The sequence below is a fragment of the Crotalus tigris genome, unplaced genomic scaffold (assembly GCF_016545835.1).
Source record: "Crotalus tigris isolate CLP2741 ecotype Arizona unplaced genomic scaffold, ASM1654583v1 scf7180000024433.1590703, whole genome shotgun sequence".
Taxonomy (NCBI): domain Eukaryota; kingdom Metazoa; phylum Chordata; class Lepidosauria; order Squamata; family Viperidae; genus Crotalus; species Crotalus tigris.
Genome location: NW_024100600.1, coordinates 389,973 through 409,757, shown reverse-complemented (window position 1 = coordinate 409,757; position 19,785 = coordinate 389,973). Strand labels below are relative to the sequence as shown.

The 19,785-nt window shown below is 50.5% G+C and overlaps 2 protein-coding genes across 4 annotated transcripts; both read left to right on the top strand.

Annotated features, from left to right (window-relative positions):
* The first annotated feature begins 2,538 nt into the window (after positions 1-2,538).
* On the top strand, positions 2,539-7,795 carry SNAI3 (snail family transcriptional repressor 3). Of its 3 annotated transcripts, none has more exons than XM_039331028.1 (3): positions 2,539-2,633; positions 4,938-5,561; positions 7,226-7,795. In XM_039331028.1, exons 1-3 carry the CDS (start codon positions 2,555-2,557, stop codon positions 7,408-7,410), a joined length of 888 nt encoding a protein of 295 aa, XP_039186962.1. In that variant the 5' UTR covers positions 2,539-2,554; the 3' UTR covers positions 7,411-7,795. The 3 variants fall into 3 exon arrangements, with proteins under 3 accessions (XP_039186962.1, XP_039186963.1, XP_039186964.1); XM_039331029.1 differs by lacking the exon at positions 2,539-2,633 and adding an exon at positions 2,706-3,230; XM_039331030.1 differs by lacking the exon at positions 2,539-2,633 and adding an exon at positions 3,244-3,399.
* A 4,518-nt stretch (positions 7,796-12,313) lies between these two features.
* On the top strand, positions 12,314-19,690 carry MVD (mevalonate diphosphate decarboxylase). The gene is made up of 10 exons (XM_039330987.1): positions 12,314-12,559; positions 13,410-13,480; positions 13,852-13,966; positions 14,627-14,779; positions 15,007-15,206; positions 15,366-15,440; positions 16,065-16,283; positions 16,684-16,799; positions 18,214-18,322; positions 19,324-19,690. Exons 1-10 carry the CDS (start codon positions 12,478-12,480, stop codon positions 19,402-19,404), a joined length of 1,221 nt encoding a protein of 406 aa, XP_039186921.1. The 5' UTR covers positions 12,314-12,477; the 3' UTR covers positions 19,405-19,690.
* The last annotated feature ends 95 nt before the right edge of the window (positions 19,691-19,785 follow it).

The window sequence follows — 19,785 nt, the reverse complement described above, 5'->3', positions numbered from 1 at the left end:
TTTATTCAGTGAGGTGCAACTATACAAACCATGGCTTGCTATACAAATCAAGCCCCTAACTGAAAGTGGCTTGTCTTTGCTTATTGGGCTTGTAGAAACAGGTCTGACTTGCAGGTGCGTTATGTTCCTCTGCAGCTTGGTTGTCTTTGTTATCCAGGTGTTTGTCCTTCACTTGCTAAACCTATAATAATAATAATAATAATAATAAAGTTGGAAGGGACCTTGGAGGTCATCTAGTCAAACCCCCTACTCAGGCAGGAAACCTTATACCATTTCAGAGAAATGGCTGTCCAGTCTCTTCTTAAAAACCTCCAGTGATGGAGCACCGACAACTTCTAGAGGCAGGTCATTCCACTGGTTAATTGTTCTAACTGTCAGGACCTAGAACTGTTAGTTCTAGGTTGCTTCTCTCCTTGATTGGTTTCCACCCGTTGCTTCTTCTCCTGCCTTCAGGTGCTTTGGAGAAGAGCTTGACTCTTTGTGGCAGCCCCTGAGATATTGGAACACTGATATTTCTTCACTCTGATAGGGAGAAAACAGCTGGGCGGATGGTTTTCCAAAGCTGAAGGGTTTTGCAGCCATTGCATGAATGGGTAAGCTTTTTGCACTAGTCTTAGGAACAAGGGAAATATATGTGCAAGTGTGCCCTTGCCGTCGTTCCACCCCATGTGTGTCCCATATCCTTCTCCCCACAAAATTTTTAAGTTATTGAATGTTCTTCCTTGGTTGACAGAGAAGACAACACAACTTTTGAGCATTCGGTAAGGTCTCTGTTGTCTAGAGGGAGGTGCTATTCATTCATTCCACCCACCCACCAATATTTGATAACGTGTTCTGAGGTTCCCTTCCCTCCTCAGCCCCCAACACCTCCACATACTTTCCCAGTCCTAACGGTTCCTTTGGAGTCTCTCCAGGAAAGCCTGCATTCCTCAGACAGCTCAGCCTTATATAGCCTCCCGCAATCCCAGGCCGTCTGCATTTGAACAGCCACCATCCCTACCAAGTGTCACTTAACATTCTCTGCTAGGCAGAAGGGCAGGCAGTGAGCTCATGCAGCTGCCCTCCAACGTAAGGATGGGGGGGGGAGATGAAAAGAAGGCTGCCTGCCCTACCTAGTGCCCCCTTGTAGGTCAGGGACCCTCTTTGGCTCCTCCGTCTGCGCTGGGCTCCGTTGGGAGCAGCCCTTCCCCCCCAGGGTACTTTTGCTGGAGATGGCAGCACTTCTGGGTAATCCAAACCCACTGAGGGGCCCACCTCATAGGAGGGGGCTCGTTCTGAGGGACCATGTCTATTCTCATGAGGTCCACCCTACAGGTCTTGTGCCCCCCTCCAACTTAATACATGGATAGGTAGTAGATATCAAATTCCTATCCTGCCCAAAAGCTGCCACATTGTCTTGCGGGACTGTAGGGTCTCCGGAGCCGAAGGCTCTGAGGAACAGCTGGTGGAGGGGTCCCCCTCTGCCCCCTGCAAAGAGAGGTCTGGTATGCAGCTGCCTGGAAAGCTGCAAGGGAGTAAACAATAATAGAAGGCTGGCTGACCCTTTTGAGACACGAGGAATGCTCTTCCTCTGTTCCTAAAAATAGAATTGGCCTGTGACCGCTGATACATATTTGGAACAAAAAAAAATTCTTTTCATCCCCCTTTTGAGCAAGCAGGGGAAGGAAAAAACCTCTGGGGCTGAGATGCTCAGAAGAAGAGGAATTCTGTGCCTGGGTGAGTGAGCTGATTGGGAGGGGCTCCTGCTGCAAATCCCACCCTGCCTTTCTCCCAGATGGGCGTAGGACAGGAATTCCCCAGCCAGTCATGAAGTGCAGCAACCCTGCCCTGCTTTCCATTCCAGCCCAAAGGGTTCTCTTGAATCGGTGGGAGTTGGTGGAGCAGGAAGAATGAAGGTTTTGCAGTGTTGAGTTGAATGTTAGGCCAGGTTCAAGTCCCCCCCCCCCGAGCCCCCAGGGTTTGCCCCAGTCCAGGCGTTCCGTGGTGTTCCCTTAGTTCATAGCAATCTATGCCAAAGATGGGTCCAGTTCTCCATCAGTCCATCCATCCATCCTGAATGCTGCCCAGATCTGCTGGATGCTGCTTGGGCTGCTCTGGAAGCATTCCCAACTCCCCTCGGCGCTTCTCTCAGGGCAACAGCCTGTGGGGAAGCCCTGGAAGACTCCGGCTCTTGTCGGTCTTGGGGGGGCAGAAGTCTCTCCCCAAACCCCCCCCCCGCCGCGTCCCCGACCCCCTTGGATCAGGCGCCGGGGCTTCGGATGCGTCTCCCTGCCTTTGCGCCAAGTGGGTGTACGGGTGCGGGGGGGACTTTGGGGAGCCACGAGGGGTCCGGAGACCGACCTGGACCCTGCCGGGCAGGGCTGGAGGGCTCTCCCTGCCCCGAGCGCGGCTCTCCCCTGCCAGCCCGGCCTTTGCACCTGCCGGGGAGGGGGCGGCGCGGCGGAGGCCCCGGACGGCCCTCGGGCGGCGGTTGGCTGGCGGCGGAGCCATGCTAATGAGGCCGCCGCTTTAGGCCACCTGCCCGGCCGCCCGCCCGCCCGACCCACCGCCCGCCATGCCGCGCTCCTTCCTGGTCAAGAAGCCCTCCGGCAGCCGCCTCCCCGACTACGGCCAGCTGGAGACGCGCCGCCAAGGTAAGCGACGCCCGGCCGGGAGCTCAGACCGCCTCCGCCGGTCCCCGCTGCCTGCCTCGGGTTCCAGAGGACCCCGGGGCCGTCTGGAACGCAAGGCAGGCGAGGGGGACCGGTGCCGGGGTTGCTGGCCCCGCTCCTCCTCCCGGCCGAGCGGGAGCGGCTGCTGCGAGCCGCCTTTCGGGACGCCCCTTTCGGAGGCTCCCAGCGCCCGGCGAGCTGCGCGAGGCTGCGAGCCGCTGGAGTTGGCGCCGCTGCGCCTGCCCGTCCTCTCGGGGCTCGGAGGGGTCCCCGGCGGCGGCTCCCCCGAAGGCAGCGCCGCCCGGCCGCCCCGGAGCTCCTTCTTGGGGGGCGTTTCAGTCCCTGCCCCGGTGGGCAAGCCCGACGCGCCTCCCGCCGAGGAGAAGCGACCGCAGGCGGGGGTTTGTGCCGGGAGTTGGAGGAACTGGAGAAGAGCGAGGCGGCGGCGGCGGCGGCGGCGGCATCCCCCCCAACCCGCCTTACAAGCAGAGCGATCCAAAGTTCCCAATCAGGTTTAGGGAACTTCGGAAGTCGAGGCTGTTTCCCCTCTTAAACAAAAAGGGAAGATCGATTAATTAGGTAAATTAAGTGGTCCTACCACCCTTGGACCTGGTGGACATTCTTCCCCAGCTAGATCATCACCTCTGCACGTGCTCAGAGACAGCCTTCAGAAGAACGGCCCGTGCCTTGTGGCGCAGCCCACCGTGTCAGGACTGGTGATGCAGGCTACGGCACCTGAGATTGTTTTGTGAGTCTTTTTCTAGGTCGCGTTCCATTGCAGTTGCCATCGGTGGGCTTTTAACTCCCACTCCACCTCAATCAGCCACCAATGTCTAAAATGATCTTTTTCTGCGTTCCACTCTTTTATCATTTTCCTGTTGGATTTAGGCATGCGCTTTGTTTGTATTCTTAATTTATTCTACGTGTGTGTGTGTGTGTGTGTGTGTGTGTGTGTGTGTGTTAAAATTGGTGTCTGCCTGCAAAGAAACAAAATTGTTTTCCTGTTGTAATTTTCTTCTGATGGGTACCGAGCGCTCTTTAATTCAGCAGCAAGGGAATTCTGGAAAACTCAATGAAGCAGAACGAAAAAAAAAAATCAGGCATTTTTAAAAAAGTGATGCAGAGTTATGGGATTTGTGATGGCCAGGAGAGCTGGCGGTTCCAACTGAGTTTTCAAAGAGGAGGAGGGTTACGGAGGTTCCAAGAAAGGCTGGGTTTGATCTCTGCTTATTAGGCTACAGGCATGAAAGACTGGCTGGCTGTCCTGTGACCCCTAGCCTGGTGAAGATGGACCCTGGGGCTCTTATCCCCTCCCCCTTTTGAATGTAAATGTTTCCAAGAGGGCAGGCTGGGTGGCATTTACCCTTCACTTTTCCGTACCCTGGAAAAGAATGCAAATTCAGCTGGAATGTAGATTATTTTCCAATGTACCAGAGAGGGTGGGGTGGTGGTGGTGGCTGGAGTTATTTAAAATATTCCAAGTGCTTTCTCTTTGGTGTAAGATCCTGTTTGATGTATAATAGTCCTAAGAGGGACTTGAGAATATTGTGACAGGAGACGCCACCTTGGCTCATCCAAGCAAGGCTTCAACTGGGGGCATCCTCGCATTTTGGATTCTTACTTTTTAAAAAAGGCAACTCTTTGACCTTCAGGCATGCATGTTTCATGTGGTGGTTTATTATTCACCTTTGTTTTTTCACTTACCTGCAAAAATGTTCATCCGAGGAAGCCATGAGGAGAGGTGTCTGTTCCAAGGGGAGAGCCCTGGAAATGGGCTTTTGAATTAAAAGCACCACCCTTCGCTAAGGGAACCGCAGCCTTTGTCTTTCCTTCTTAGGGACAAAGCCAGGCGTACAGGCAGCGATAAGTTAAGCTAGGAAACAGCTTGCTTAGAATAAAAGAAGCAGAAACATTTTTCCCAGGAGTAGAGTTTACGAGATGTAAGGTGTTAGCAAAACTCTCCCAACTCCTGTTCAGCACCCTGGGCAGATGTTAGGATGGGCAGCCATTGACTTTGGCTAAGGCTTAAGCAGGATCAGACCTGACTGTGACTGTACTTAGATGGGAGAGCTATAATCTGTCTGGGAACATTACACTGCCTTCAGACGCTGCTGAGAGGCCAGAGCGTGTTTCTGAAATTGCAGGAGCCAAATGTGGTCTCCGTTTGCAAGCTGAGCAAGTTTCCATTTGCAAGTTTTTGTGCAGAGGGCTAAGGAGAAGCGTCTGGAGGTGTCTCGAAGGGAATACCACTTTGGTCAACTTCTTTCGTGTTGTTTCCATCCCCAGAATGCAACAGGCCAAGTCACACCTGGATGACATGTTCCTTTTCTATCCAGGATGCCACGCCGTGCCCATCCATACCCCATGAAGACAGCCCTCTGAGGAGCCACAGCTTTACTCCTGCAAGCCTCTCCCCCCCTCTTTTGCAGAGCCGGGAGGCAAAAGGGCAACTCGCCTTGAACCCCCAAAGTGGGGAAAGGGCCGGAGGCAGTCGGGGGTCAGCCACCCCTCTTCGGGATAACCCCAACAACCTCAATCTCCCGCCAGCCTTCTCCCTGCTCCCCTGGAGGACGTGCCCCAGTCTGGGTCACTTGGCAGAGGCAGAAGGACACCAACTGCCAGCCGAGCCTGGTGTGAGGACTGACCCCCTGGAGAGGTTCACATGCCTGGATTGCCACAAGCCCTACAGCACTTTCTCAGGCCTGGCCCGGCACCAGCAGCAGTGCTGCAAGCTGCAAGCCGCAGCAACAACCAGGTTCTTCAGCTGCAAATACTGCAACAAGGGGTACACCAGCTTGGGGGCTCTCAAGATGCACATCCGGACTCACACACTACCCTGCGTGTGCAAGATTTGTAGCAAAGCCTTTTCCCGGCCTTGGTTGCTACAGGGGCACATCCGGACACACACAGGTGAGGGGGAAATATCACAGGAAACAAGGGGAGAGGGCAAACGTCTAGGCAAGGCTGTATGTGCACCATAGTTGTCTTCTAGGAACCTAGGATAGCCTAAAACATGGGTGTCAAACTTACCGCGTCACGTGATGTGTTGCAACATATCACAACTTTTTTTGAATTGCCGGAACTGGGGTAGGCGCAGTCTCTGCATGATGCAACCAACCCATGGGCCAGCAGTTTGACACCCGTCCTAAAAGGTTGTTCTCTTTGCTGTGGCAGGCTTACAGTGGTCCTGCAGAGCAAATTCATCAAGAGAGTGGCCTATTCATCATCGCCTGATCTGCTTCTCCAGCTCAATATCTGACTGGATTCTTTGCCCTTCCCTGCAGGGCAGTCGGTGTCTATTCAGTAAAACCACCGGTTCTGCTAAATGGCATAAACCAAGTTTAAATTGTGGTTTTAAAAACAGATTCTAGGCTTGATCTGTAGTGAGAGTGAAAATCTGGGTTATGCTTTTGCCTTTTTTTTGATGGGGGGGTTGAAACTGAATTGTGCGTGTGACTAAAATCTGTGGTCACCAGAAACCTGCTACCCCTATAGCGATGTCACAATCACTGGCTAAATGAAAGATTTCTAGATAAGGCACAAATGTCTGGCTTCTCTTATCAACTAGGAGATTTTATTTTGCTTTATGGAGTGTTCCCCAGTTTGCAATATAGGGACCCATAATTGAGTATGTGGGCCTCTTTTTGCAAAACGTTCCCTGTCTTTGTAGTATTCTACAAAGAGTTATTCAGTGCATCCAAGTAGTTCTCAATTTACAACTATAATGGATCCTACCCATCACAGCTGTAGGTCATAAAACAGGTCACCTAAGTGACCAATCCAACTTACAACCTTTTTTTGCAGTGGTCATTAAACAAACTTATGGTTCTCTTTGGGCCAGTTTTGCTGAAAACCAGAAATAAATCCCATTCATTTTTCTTGGCAGTGATATAGGACAGGGTTTGCATGGCTTTTCAATTTTTCAGTCTGGTCTGGAACTCTGTGATCTCCTGATAGTGTTCCATCCAGATTCAAACCAGGTCTGATCCAGTTTAGCTCTACTCAGCTAACCAGGTGCTGCCATACATCTGATGGGCCCGTGCTGCCTTCATGGCATCCTGTGTCTTCCACAGCAGCTGCTTAGGAGCCAAAGCAGAAGAGAAGGACCTGCGGGCTTCCCAAATACATCCTGTGGGATTGAGGCAGTCTGATCAAGCCTTGGGGCTCAGCAGAGAATTTTATGTTGAAAAAAGGGATGGTTACATGGGTAAAGAATTTGCCTTGGTCCAATTAAGACGCTTCTAAATTCTGCATGCAGATCTTGCCATCCTGTTGGAAAATCACCTGGCTGCTCATTCTGCCTTCCCCAGTCTGTGCCTTTTGGAGGTGTGAGAACTCCAGAGGCTGCATCTGACTTCACTGGATGCATATTGAACATATTGTAAGGGTTAATTGATAAGCTACAGTACTTGGGAGCTGCATTCATGGGAGCTTCTGCCTTTTAATCCAGTGTGTTAGTCTGAAAAAGTATCTCCTGACTTCTTCTGATTTGGAGGTTGGCAGGGCCAGCGTTTCCACGCATCCCCTGCCCCTGTGTGCCCCATCTGGGCTCACCTGTCTGCCTTCCTTCCCAGGTGAAAAGCCCTATTCCTGCTCCCACTGCAGCCGAGCCTTTGCCGACCGCTCCAACCTCCGCGCCCACCTGCAGACTCACTCAGAGATCAAGAGGTATCAATGCTGCGCCTGCTCAAAGACCTTCTCCCGGATGTCGCTGCTTTTGCGGCACAAGGAGGCCGCATCCTGTGCCACGGCATCCTGAGGCTGGCAGAGAGAACATGGCTGTTCCTTAGCAGGAGAAGCTTCGGATGAGCAAAGAGCTGCAATCTGGAGGCTGGTTGCATCCTGCAGCAGGAGTCGCTTCTCTGACTGTGCGTACCTTTGCTCCAAATAAAGCAGTAAAAGAGTTGTGTCCTCAGCTGATTTTAAATTCCTTCTGTGAATTATTCTCCTCGTGTAAATCTACCCAAACAGCACGTCTGGGTGCGACAGCATCTTCTGGGATCCAGGATGGTTTAATTACTTGAGCATTAGAGTCCGTGTTCCCCAGCTGGCTTCCTTCCTAGCCCCAGGCTGGAGCTCAGAAACACAAATGCATTGTCTGCTTCGATCTGCTAGTCTTGGCATTAAAAGATGCTTGTCTCCCATTTCTGGCCTGAGTTTATTATGGCTTTTCTGGCTGCTGGGGGGGATCTCTCCCATCGTGACAGCTTCTTTGCAGGAGTGCACGGGAGGTCTACCTTGTTGCATGGAGTGGCAAAATGGGGGCCCTCTCTAACAAAGCCAGAGAAGGTGTTGCTTAGTAAGATCTTCTCTGCACAAGCCAAATCCACTCCAGGGAGAGGCAGCCCCTTCCCAGAATTCAGGGGGAACCCATGAGGGTCTTCCCAAAAGGTTAGAGGTTGAGTCTTCGTTGATTCTCCAGCAATCCTTCCCTCCTTTGCCCCTTTGGGTGGGGCAACCTGTCTGTCTCTGAAGATGGGGTTAAGCTAAGAAAAAGGAGACTAGATGAGCGTTAACACCAAATTTCAGGAAACTTTGAAACAGATCCATTAATGTTTTGAATGATCCCCGTTGGGGTTTTAATTGAATGCATAGGTGGGGCCAGCAGAGTGGGAAGTTTGGAGGAGTTAGGATGAAAAAAGGATCTTGGTTGACTAAACTGCATGTGGATATTTGCTGGTCTTCTTAGATGAAGTTTGTTTTTCTTTGTTTTTTCTGCCCTAAACTTCTTGGAAGGATCTGGTTGGCCTCTGCTGAAGGCAAAAAGTATTTATTTTATTCATTTCTGCCTGCCACTGTCGGCCTGCAGCGTATGTGTCCTGCTTCCCAGAGCATCCAAATTTGAACTGGTTGATTTTTTTGGGATATGTGCTGTGATCTTTCTATCTCTGGCACATACCTGCATAATCAACAGTATAAAAAGAAAATAAGCAGGTGACATTTTGCAGCTTCTCCTTTTCCTCTTCGTTTTCCTCTGAGCTGGTAGATTCTATGACTGGTGTCAGTTCTTACGCTCCTGGAGGGAATTTGCGTTCAAAGAGTCCCAGCTTGTGATTTCTCTGGTGCAGGAGTGAAGGGCACAGCAGAAGACACCCCCCCACAGCCCCTGAGGTGATCCCCAGGTTATCATTTTTAACGTGACGAGAGGCAATTTTTTAAAAAAATCTCACCAGTAATATTTAACATTTGCTATTTATTAGGCAAATAAAATGAAAGACCATGTTCATCATGCAACCAGGTTTTGGGGGTGTACCCTCCAATGGACTACTTCAAAACCAAATGGGCCCCAAAATCTGGAGAAAAATTCTGCACAATTTCTGCTCCCCGTGGAAAAGCTTCAGTGCAATTGGGAGTATGTTCTCCCCCCCCCCATGGCACCGTTTCCCCCATTTTTGACCCAGGAGAATATCTGGACCATTCCAATTGGTCTGTTGCTATCAAAGGGCTACCAAAGTGGGGGATGTTTGTACAACTTGTACACAGCAGTGAGGTCAGCCTGGCAGAGCAGGGAAGCAACAGGTATATTTATAGCCTTCCCTGTGGCCGGAGAGCATAAATAGGACTCAGAGATGCCTCAAGAAAGCTGCATTGTAAACTACGTGCTATTTTGAGCTGCAAAACTTCTAAAAGTGGCTCTTCCACCTGTTGTGGGGAGGGCTGGAGCAGGAAAGTATGTTGCTGCTTCTAAAATAAGCCAAATGTTTTTCCTTCTTACCTGCAGCAGATGGAAAGTGCTGATAAATATAGCAGCAGGGCAAAGGTGGGGGCTTGGGACCCCCACCTGCCAATCTGCCAGCAGAGAAGGGAATGTGAGTATCAGATGAATGAGTCCGTTTTTCCATCCTGCTTGGCCTGAAGCTGGGAATCACAGAAGGCACCATCTGGGCTCTTTTTTTTTTAATATATTTTATTGGTTTTTTAAATTTTAACAAAAAGTACTTAAATCACACCATGGTGTTTGGGTAAACAAACAGAGTAAAAAACATAGATAAACCGCTCATTCCTTCTTGGTCCACAAAAGCTGGCAGAGAAGAAAACTGGCTGAGGCCCTTTTCTCAGATCAAGCAGTCACAGTAAAAAAAAGCTTGTTTGCATTTGGAGTGATTTCTGCTCAGCTCTCTCCCCAAAGTCTGTCTGCCTTACTGGGGCAAAGATGGCTGGGATTGTAGAAAGTCCTGGGTTCAAACTCCAACTCTGCACAGCTATTAGGGCTCATCTACTTAAATAATGTTTATAGCTTAGGGTTGAAATGAAGGGGCCGGGGTGGTCTGTGAGCTTGGTGGTTTTCTTGCAGACGTTTCAGTACCAAACTAGCAGCTTCATTCACATACTGTAGCGTAACATGTGAAGTTTATTACATTGTTGGGTGGTTTTGTTTTGATCAGGGTTGGTCTGATGTATAAATTCTCTCTTTTTGGTTGGACTATAATTCAGTGCATAGAGATTGACTGATTGCACGCCATCAAGTCTTTGTCAATTCTCAGTGAATGCGTAGATAGATTTTCTGCGTGAGGATTTGTTCCCAATCTGGTTCTTTAGGTCTTCCAACAGTAGTTTATAGCGTATAAACAGTACTTGGAATAAATATGGTAAGTATGCTGTACAAACCAATTGTTGATTGATGAAGACATAGATACAATCCCATTTCAATTCACAATGATAGGATAAAACAATGTAAGATTGCTTTCTGAAGCCCTAGGTTTTTTAAAAATAGGTTTCTCACCCAAGAAAAAGTATTTCTGCATTACAGGAGTGGATTTTGTGGTTAGGAATTGGATACAAACTCAGGGAGGAAGTGATAATGATATAAACATGCTTATTTTATTCTTTTATTTATTCAATTTCTATAGCCGTCCATCTCAAGCGAGTGACTTTTATTGTGTTTTGGTGTAAATGGATGGCCATATCAATACAGAACTTGTCCCTTTGGAAATTATTCTTCTCTAAAATCTTCCTGCTGTTCCCAACGAGGCTGGTTGAAGGGGAAATGGAGGATCTGCACTCTGGGACGAGATAACAAGGCAGGCCCTGATATTATTGGGGAGTGGGGGACATGTCTCCCGTCTAAGAAAAGTGCAGTGACCTTAATTTAAAGGTACACCGAGTGTAGCTTTGAAACAGGAGAGGAGGAGGGTTGGATTATGGGTGCCGAGATCTCTCCAGCTCCAGTTTCTTTTTCCCATGACAAGTGGAAAAGCAGCCCTCCCTCTTAAATGCCAGCCCCCAGAAATAGCCCTCCCCGCCTCTGGCTGAGGAAGTCGCTCCGGCCCCGGGGCCAAGCAGAGCAGAAATAGTCCGGCTCTTTCTATCTATACCGGCTTGGCCGGCAGGGCGGACTATCTATAGCTGGCCGGGCGCCCCGCGTGGAAGCGAGCCCTGGCCCGCCTGGGTGATGCTCGCGCCGGGGATGCCAAGCAGGTGGAAAGACCGCGGGGGGGGGAGAGCTGCCCTCTACTGTGAGGCTCCTGGTCCTCCACAGGTGGCTCCGCAGGTTGGCGCCTCGCGTGGGCGGGCCGGGACCCGGGGTGCCCCACGCGGACCCCCTCGCGGGGGAGGAGGGAAAAACAGACGTGGGTAGCCTTGAGAAGGGAGGGAAGGGCACGGCTGCGTTGCCCGCTCGTCCCCGCGGGAAATGCCGCTCAGGGTCCCCTCTGGAAGAGCCCCGCGGAAGGAGGGTTCACAAAAGCGGAATGTCCACGTGGAGATTCTTGGTCATCAGCTCATGGTTGTCCGAAGGGTGCTTCTTCCAAAGGCAACTGGACTTTCTTGTTTTTTTGCCCTTGAAAATGCTACTCACCCAAGAAGCTGCAGGTTGCAAGAACTGAAGAAGCTTCTTAGGTGAGAAGCAAAACGTTTTCAAGGAAATCCCAATAAAGTCCAGTTGCCTTTTGGGACAAAAAGCGGAAAGAAGGCAAAGTCCCAAAAGTGCTTTTCCCAAAAGGCAGTTGGACTTTCTGGTTTTCCCCTTGAAGACGTTTCGCTTCTCACCCAAGGAGCTTCTTCAGCTCTGACTGGACGGTGGGGAGTGGAAGCAGCAGCTTCTTGGATGGGAAGCGAAACGTTTTCAAAGAAAAACCAAGGAAGCCCTGTTGCCGTTTGGGGGAAAAAGCACCTTTGGGACAACCGGGACCCGGAGGGTCGCCGTAGGCGAGGGAGGCGCGGGGAGCGGGCGACGAGGTCCACCTGCTGCGCCTCGCCGCCCTGCAAAGGCGCTTCCAGCCGCTTTCGGAGCGCTGCCTCGGACTGGGAAGTCGGCGGGTCCCCCAACAGCCCCCGCGGCGCCAGGCAAGCTCCCCACCCGGCTGCGGGTCTCCGCCAGCCAGACGCCCGAGGAACCTGCCCGCTGCGCCGGAGGGGCGGAGGAAAGGAGCCCTGCCGGGGAGGACGCAACGGAGCATGCGCGCGCGGGGAACCTGCCTCTCGGGCCCCGGTGCCTCTCGGGAAGCCGCCCGAGTGGGAAACTCGTCCAGCTCCGAGGCGGCCGCGAAGGTTCCGGCTGCGATGAGGCGAGCCGGAGGCCCCATCGTCCGACGCGCTCCGATTGGCTGAGAGCAGCGACCGGAGGGGGTGGGGAGCGCACTGATTGGGCGGCGCGGCCCCAACCGGAGCGGCACGAGCCAATGGTGGGCGAGGGGCGTGTCATTTGCTTCGGCGGAGGCACGTGTGGGGGAGGAGGCGGGGGGAGAGCCGGGCGCCGCTCCCAGTAAGGGCGGACTGGGCGGACTGGGAGGGGAGCGGGAGCGCTGGGCAGGCCGGTTTTGGGTCCTGCTGAGGAGCAGAGCGGCGGCCGGAGCAACCAGCGGGTGTCCCCTGCAGGCGTCGCACCATGAGTCCGCCCGTGGCCGGAGAGAAGCGCCCGGCTCTGGTCACCTGCACAGCGCCTGTCAACATCGCGGTGGTCAAGTACTGTGAGTAGCGCAGTGGAACCCGCGAAGGCTCCGGATAAGGTTTTGCAGGAGGGCTGGTTGCGATCAAGGGGGCTGGGATGGGAGACCATCAGGAGATCCCCCCAGTCAAAGCTGTAGATGAGACCAGAAGGTGGAAACGCAGCCTGGAAGGGGGGGGGGTGTCGAGAGCTCCCCAAGAGACTTTTGCTGTTGGTATGATGAAAAATGTCTCCCTGCAGGAAAGGGGGGGGGGGCTGGGAAAACCAAAGAGGAGAGAATCCAGGGCCAGGAAGAGCAAGGAGAGAGAATGGATGATGTGGCAATTTTGTTCCCCCAAAATAAAATGAGCCTCCTTGAAGAAGCCTTAAAGGGTGGAATTGCTTTTACAAACACAGGCGCCAAATAAAAATAGGGAGAAACTGGTATTTGGGGCTGTAATCTTCTATACCTTCCTAGAATAATTGGCTAGATTAATTGGCTAGAGGGAGATGGGTGCCCAGTTTAAATGAACCAGGTTGAAGTTCTCTGCCTTTTTATTTAGGAGCAGATCCACTGAGTATTTGTTGAATGTACCTATAAACTATGAAGCAATATGTGGAAGACTGAGTTTTCCATGGTAAACCCAGCCACCCACTCTGGCAACCAAATCAATAAATCAGGAGAAGGAGGAAGATCCTCCACAAATAAATATAGGTTTGTCTGCAAGCTGTAATTAAAGTCCACCCTGCTGGCAGCCGAGAAAACAGGTTGGGACAGTTCTGTCCATCCCCCAATTTATGAGGTTCTCCAACTACAGCATATTCAGCGACCTGCCCTGCAGTGCTCAATTTATCACCCCCAGTTGAAGCCATGTCCTTCTTTTGTCATCCAGGGGGGAAACGTGATGAAAAGCTGATCCTGCCTATTAATTCATCCCTCAGCATTACCCTGCACCAAGATCAGGTTGGTCCCGGATTGTCACAAGTGACCCGTTTAGTTTTGGTTGACCGATTTCTGCCTGCAGATTGAAGGTGGTAGAAGGAAGCTCTGTGGCCTTAGGACAATTTTAAACCTCCTTAAAAGCTGCAGTTGTAACTGAAAATATTGTTAAGGCTGCTTCTGCTATTTGTTCCTAGTTCATTTCTGCGCTTTGGCTGTCATATTGTTGTGATTGCCACTTTGATTAATGTTTGGAAGCAAGTGATAGATCCCCTCACTAATGTGCAATCAGAAGAGATCCAGTGACTTAATGGGATAATCCAGTGAGAGCCCCAGGATGCTTAGTAGGCTTACTCACAGTTGTGACCCACCTGCCTTCTGTTGTTCTGTTCCAGCTAAAAACGACCACCACAGCCGCCTTCAGCCGAGACTTTGTGGAAGACCGTCTCTGGCTGAACGGGGAGCCGGCCGATATCGGGCACCCCCGTCTCCAGTCTTGCCTGCGGGAAAGTAAGTGCAGGGTCGCCCAGCCTGGGTTCTGTCAGGCGCCACCGAGACATTTTAACTCTCTTTTGATGCTCTGTTGCTAAAAGAGGGAAGAACGACTTGGCAGCCTTTCTCTGTGGAGTTCAGGGGCCTCTTTTGGCTTATCTGCTAGGCTTAAATGTTTCAAAGCCATTCTGCATTTCAGTGGGGTGGAAAGAGAAGTCTGTACAGCCAAAGAATTCATGACGTTTCTGATGCTTTGTTTTGAAGGGCTGAACTCAGGTGAGCAGTGCAGGTTTCTTTTACCCCTGAGGACTTTCAGTGAACATGGAAACGGATTTCAGCCCCGGGATGGATGGCTGGGTAGCCTGGAGCTGCCTTGCTTTAGATAGCAGATAGTGATGCCGTATAATTGGAGGTTTTTGTTATGAATAATATTTTTTATTCTCTCTATAGTAACGTAACTTTATTCTAGTCTTGGACCAGTTCAGACCCCTCCCTCCATAGGAAAGGGAGATATGGAGGGTAATAGTTGCTAGGAGAGACCCAGCATGGAGCAAATGTTTAACCATGGTTGTGAGAAATTCCCCAGCCAATAATAGGCTTCACCCAGACCCAAAACAGAGCTGTCCATTTCTGCCTCTTGCCCCGGACCTTATGTTCTTCTCTCTGTCTCTTTCTCAGTCCGTCGTCTGGCTAGGAAGCGCCATGGCGAGAGCAGTGGGGGTGATGAGGGGGACCCGCTTCCCCTGAGCTACAAAGTCCACATAGCCTCAGAGAACAATTTTCCCACTGCAGCGGGCCTGGCCTCTTCTGCTGCTGGCTATGCTTGCCTGGGTAAGTGAAGCTGGTCCGAGTGGGGCCCTGCGGATCCCTTTCTCAAGGGCTGCCACGGCCAGTTCCGGGATGAGGATTATCTAACCTGGGCTGGACTGCAACTCCCATATGCCACAGCCAGTCTGCCCAGGACAAGAATTTGGGGAGTTTCTGCCCCAAGCCTCCTAAGGGTGCGGCCCCTGGGAAATTCTGCTGCGGAACTGGCTGCCCTCTCACTTCCTTTCCAGTCTACACCCTGGCCCGGCTCTATGGTGTGGAGGGGGATCTGTCCGAAATTGCTCGCCAGGGCTCTGGGAGCGCCTGTCGAAGTATGTTTGGAGGCTTCGTGCAGTGGGTGATGGGGGACGATGCTGATGGCAAAGACAGTGTGGCCCAACAGGTGGCGCCAGAGACGCACTGGCCGGAGCTGCGGGTCTTGATTCTGGTGGTGAGTCAAGGGTCTTCGTTACGGAAATTGTGGCTGTCTAGTAGTTGGGCTGGCCCAGTTGCCAGGAGGTGGGGGAGGTAGAAGGTCTCTTCTGCAGGACTGAGCTGCAGGTGCTTCCTGTGGAGCCCCCCCATTGCTCCTCTTCCTCCCCTATGGCAGGTGAGTGCGGAGAAGAAAGTGGTGGGCAGCACAGCCGGAATGCAGACCAGCGTGAAGACCAGCCGCTTGTTGAAGGTAGGAGATGTGACTGCCCGGTCACATAACCCCCCCTCCCCACATGTCCCTGTTGGCACCTTTCCCAGCTCCCTGCCTTCCTTCCGCCCCATCGGCACCCCCGGAGATGCCCTGCGTGGGTGACACAGTCCTTTTCTGATGCCGATGTGGATTTTAGCACCTCAGGCAAATGGCTTCTCTCCACTGTTCAGATAAACCCAAACGGGGAAATCAAGGAAGCCCAAACTGCAGTCCACCCCATCCAGTTGCTTCATTTGCAGCAGTTGCAACTAATCAGCTTGAATGTACAGGGAGCCCTTGACTTACGACCACTTGCTTAGTGACGCTCAAAGTTACGGCACTGAAAAAAATGTTTTATGACCCTGCCCTTATGACCTTATAAAATTGTGACTCACTTAACTGCTTCTCTTAGCAACGGAAATTCTCATCCGAATGGTGGTCGTAAGTCAAGGACTACATGGTTTGGTCAGCCCTAGAAGAGCCTGAAGGACGAAGACGCTCCGTCGCTTCCCTGGGCTCAGTTTTGAGGGAATCTTGGCCTCTTCCCTTCCAAGCGATGCTCTGATCACCAGAAGACCCACTGACCCCCGAGCTACCCCCCCCCCCCCCGTTCTCCACTTCTAGCACCGGGCCGAGGCCGTGGTCCCAGAGCGCATGGTCCAGATGATTCACCACATCCAGCAGAGGGATTTTGAGGCTTTTGGTCAGCTCACCATGAAGGACAGCAACCAGTTCCACGCCATCTGCTTGGACACCTTCCCGCCCATCTTCTACCTCAGCGACACCTCCAAGCAAGTGATTGCCCTGGTGCACCGCTTCAATGCCCACCACGGGAAGACTAAAGTAGGTGGGGGCTGCAGCGTCAGGGGTGGGGTGAGGGGGCCCCTTCGTGCAGGCTGGCAATTCTCATCTTCGGCCAGCTGGTCAAAGGATCAAATCAAATTGATTCAAATACTTTATTTGGCCAAATGTGATTGGACACACAAGGAATTTGCCTCTGGTACAGAAGCTCTCAGTGTACATGCAAACCAGCAGAATCAGCAGCCTCATCCCAATAAAAGGGGGAGTATAAAAGATTATAATGAGGATAAATAATACTACAGCCATACAATGGGTAAATACATATAGACATTAGACAGCACTGTCTAATATCTGTGTGTATTCTGCATATATTTACACAAGGATTATGGCTGGGGAAAATATTTCTATCTACATTTTATCCTTTTCCGACCTTTTCTGACAGGTGGCCTATACGTTCGATGCCGGTCCCAACGCCGTCCTTTTCCTGCTAGATGAGACGCTGGAGGAATTTGTGGAGGTGGTCAAACGCAGCTTCCCCCCCAAGAGTAACGGAGACCAGTGAGTCAGCCCAGATTGGCTGCTTACCTGGGAAGTCAGAGCAAATCCCACTGAAAGCAGTCCCCATTTAAAAAGAAAAAGTGGCAGAAGCTTGCTTATAATCCCTCCTACAAGTGCTTGTGGTTATTCCCCCGTCTGACATTTTTGCACTAAACAATTTATTTCTTGATATTTGAAAAGATTTCTTCCTCAGGAGGGCCACCCCAAATACTCCTGGCAGAAAACTGCTCTATGCTAAAAATATTAATTCATAGTACTGGTGCAATATATATAATTTGTTAATTCTATAGTCACTCACCTGTTAAACCAATAATCAAGTGACGTGTGCTGAAAATCGTGGAGAAAACACATTTAATTTTGGTAATCAGGAGTCTTCAAAACTAGCCAGAGGCAGCTTGTGGGAGACCCCAAAAGGACAGATTCTGTTAGAAAATAGATGTTGAGGGATTTGGCTTCTTTGAAGCCATTCGTAAATATCAAAAGGCTGCTTTCTTCAGTAAAATGTTCTTCAGGTTTTGCCACCTTGTTTTTGGCTCCTTTGGCCCCATCTCTTTTCTCTTTAATCATTTATTTATTATTAGATTTATATGCTTCCCATCTCACTGTCCAAAGCAACTGGGGCGGCTTACAATAACACACACACACACACAGTATAAAAAAACATTAACATTAAAATGAGCTGAGGTGGCGCAGCAGTTAGAGTGCAGTACTGCAGGCCACTTTAGCTGACTGTGTTCAGCAGGTCAGCAGTTCAAATCTCACCGGCTCAAGGTTGACTCAGCCTTCCATCCTTCCGGGGTAGGTAAAATGAGGACCCAGATGGTTGGGGGCAATGTATAATATATATATATATATATATATATATATATATATATATATATATGTAGGTCTTTGGTTGTTCGGGTTTTCTCCCACGTAAAATTGGAAGTGTCTTGGCGACGTTTCAACGAAGTCCCATTCGTCATCTTCAGGCTGGTGCTTTCAGCTTCGTGCCTCGAGCTGCTCGAGGCACGAAGCTGAAAGCACCAGCCTGAAGATGACGAATGGGACTTCGTCGAAACGTCGCCAAGACACTTCCAATTTTACGTGGGAGAAAACCGAAAACCAAAGACCTACATACAAATACCCGCGAAAACCTCAGAAAACATATATATTATATATATATATATATATATATATATATATATATATATATATACATACATACATACATACATACATACATACACACACACACATTGCTTACTGGTGTACACTGCTTAGAGAGTGCTTGCACTTAAAGCGGTATATAAGTCTCATAAATAAATAAACACACACACACACACACAGTATAAAAAAACATTAACAGGAATTAAAATTTTCCTTACGCAGGTCAGGATGGCCACACATTTTAACCTTCATCCTCTCCTCTTAGGTTTCTCAAAGGTCTTTCCGTGAAGGCAGCGAGTCCCTCGGAGGAGCTGCTGGCGGAGGTGGTTCGGGATCCTATCCCAGGCGCCATCCGGTACCTGCTGATCACCAAGGTGGGTTCTTAGCTGGTGGCTGCCAAGGGGCATCCAACACGAGGGCACCCTCCCTGCCAGCTTTCCCTGAAGGTCTGCCAGGTGTTGGGGGAAGAGGCAGGTAGAGAGGGGGCTTCCTTTCCCAGCCTGACAGATTTCCATTTTATCCGTTCTTTATTGAGCCTCGGGGTGAGATTTGAGGGGTCCTTGTGCCCTTGTTTTCTTGCAGACGTTTCATTACCAAACTAGTTAACATCATCAGTGCTGTAAGCTAGTGGAGTTTGCTGTCAGTACTCCTTATAGCTCTGATGATGTTACCTAGTTTGGGTCATGCAAAGTCTCCAAGGAAGCCACCAAGCTCAAGAGACCACTAAGGACCGCCTCATTTCCACCCTGAGCTACAACTATTCTCCTTTGTTGGGATGAGGTTTCTCTGGAGGCATCATTTTAAGTGATTTTAACTTCCTTCTGGGAAAGAAACGAGAGAGAAGCCAGTTTCCCTCCAAATGCTGCTGTTGACTTTTCATCCAGAGCAGCATTCCTGCCCTCTTTTCTTGCTGATTGATTCTGCAAAGAAAAACAAATATTTGCCTGCACTTAAAACCCTTGGAACCCATGGGATGAAGTGTGGCCCAGGTATGGGGTTAGGCTCCCGTTTTTTAAAATCTACTTCCAGGTGTGTTAACCAGGATGCCCTCAGCAATTGTCCTTGTCGGTCACCCCAACATTTGGGAGGTCTTATTCTTTTGGCCTAATGATCAGCCCCCCTGCCCCCCCCAAGATCTGACCATTTAAATACAGAAATAAAAATAACGAAACCTTGCAGAAGGTGTTTGGGTATTTATTTGGAACTGCTTTTTTCACTGCTTCAGTCACTGTTCAGATAGATAACAGTCATTAAATATTATCAATATATCAAACAATAAAATGCAACTGACAGTTATAGCATTCTTTCCCCTAGCACTTTCTTCCCCTGCCTTGCTGTTTCACTTATTCCCCTTTTGTTTTTTCTCTTGGTTCAGCCTGGCCCAGGACCATCAGTTGTGGATGATGGGAGCTGCCATCTCCTGGGGGAAGACGGGATGCCAGGAAGCAGCAGCTGAGCCAAGAGCAGCTCCTCTCTGGGGCTGCCCCAGAGCCAGCCAGTTGGAGGGGGGGGGGGAGAGGCCTGGCTGACAGTCGCTTCTTGCTGGGCGCAAAAGGGATAATTTTTGAGGGTCCTTTCCTGTCCTCATCACCTGTTTCGTACTCTGCTTTTTGATTCGGCACCTTGAGTCTTGTGGACGTCCCTGGCCCATAACTATTGATACAAATTAATAACCTTCAGTTTCTTTGATACGGTTTTATTATTAAGAGAGGTTAATAATAAATGAGATATTCTGCGTGGCTCTCTCTGGAAGCTTGTCTCAGCTGTGGACAGGACAGCCTGGGTTTCTTGGCCCAGCCTTTCTTCCTTCCATATCATTCTCTGGATTTACATGGTG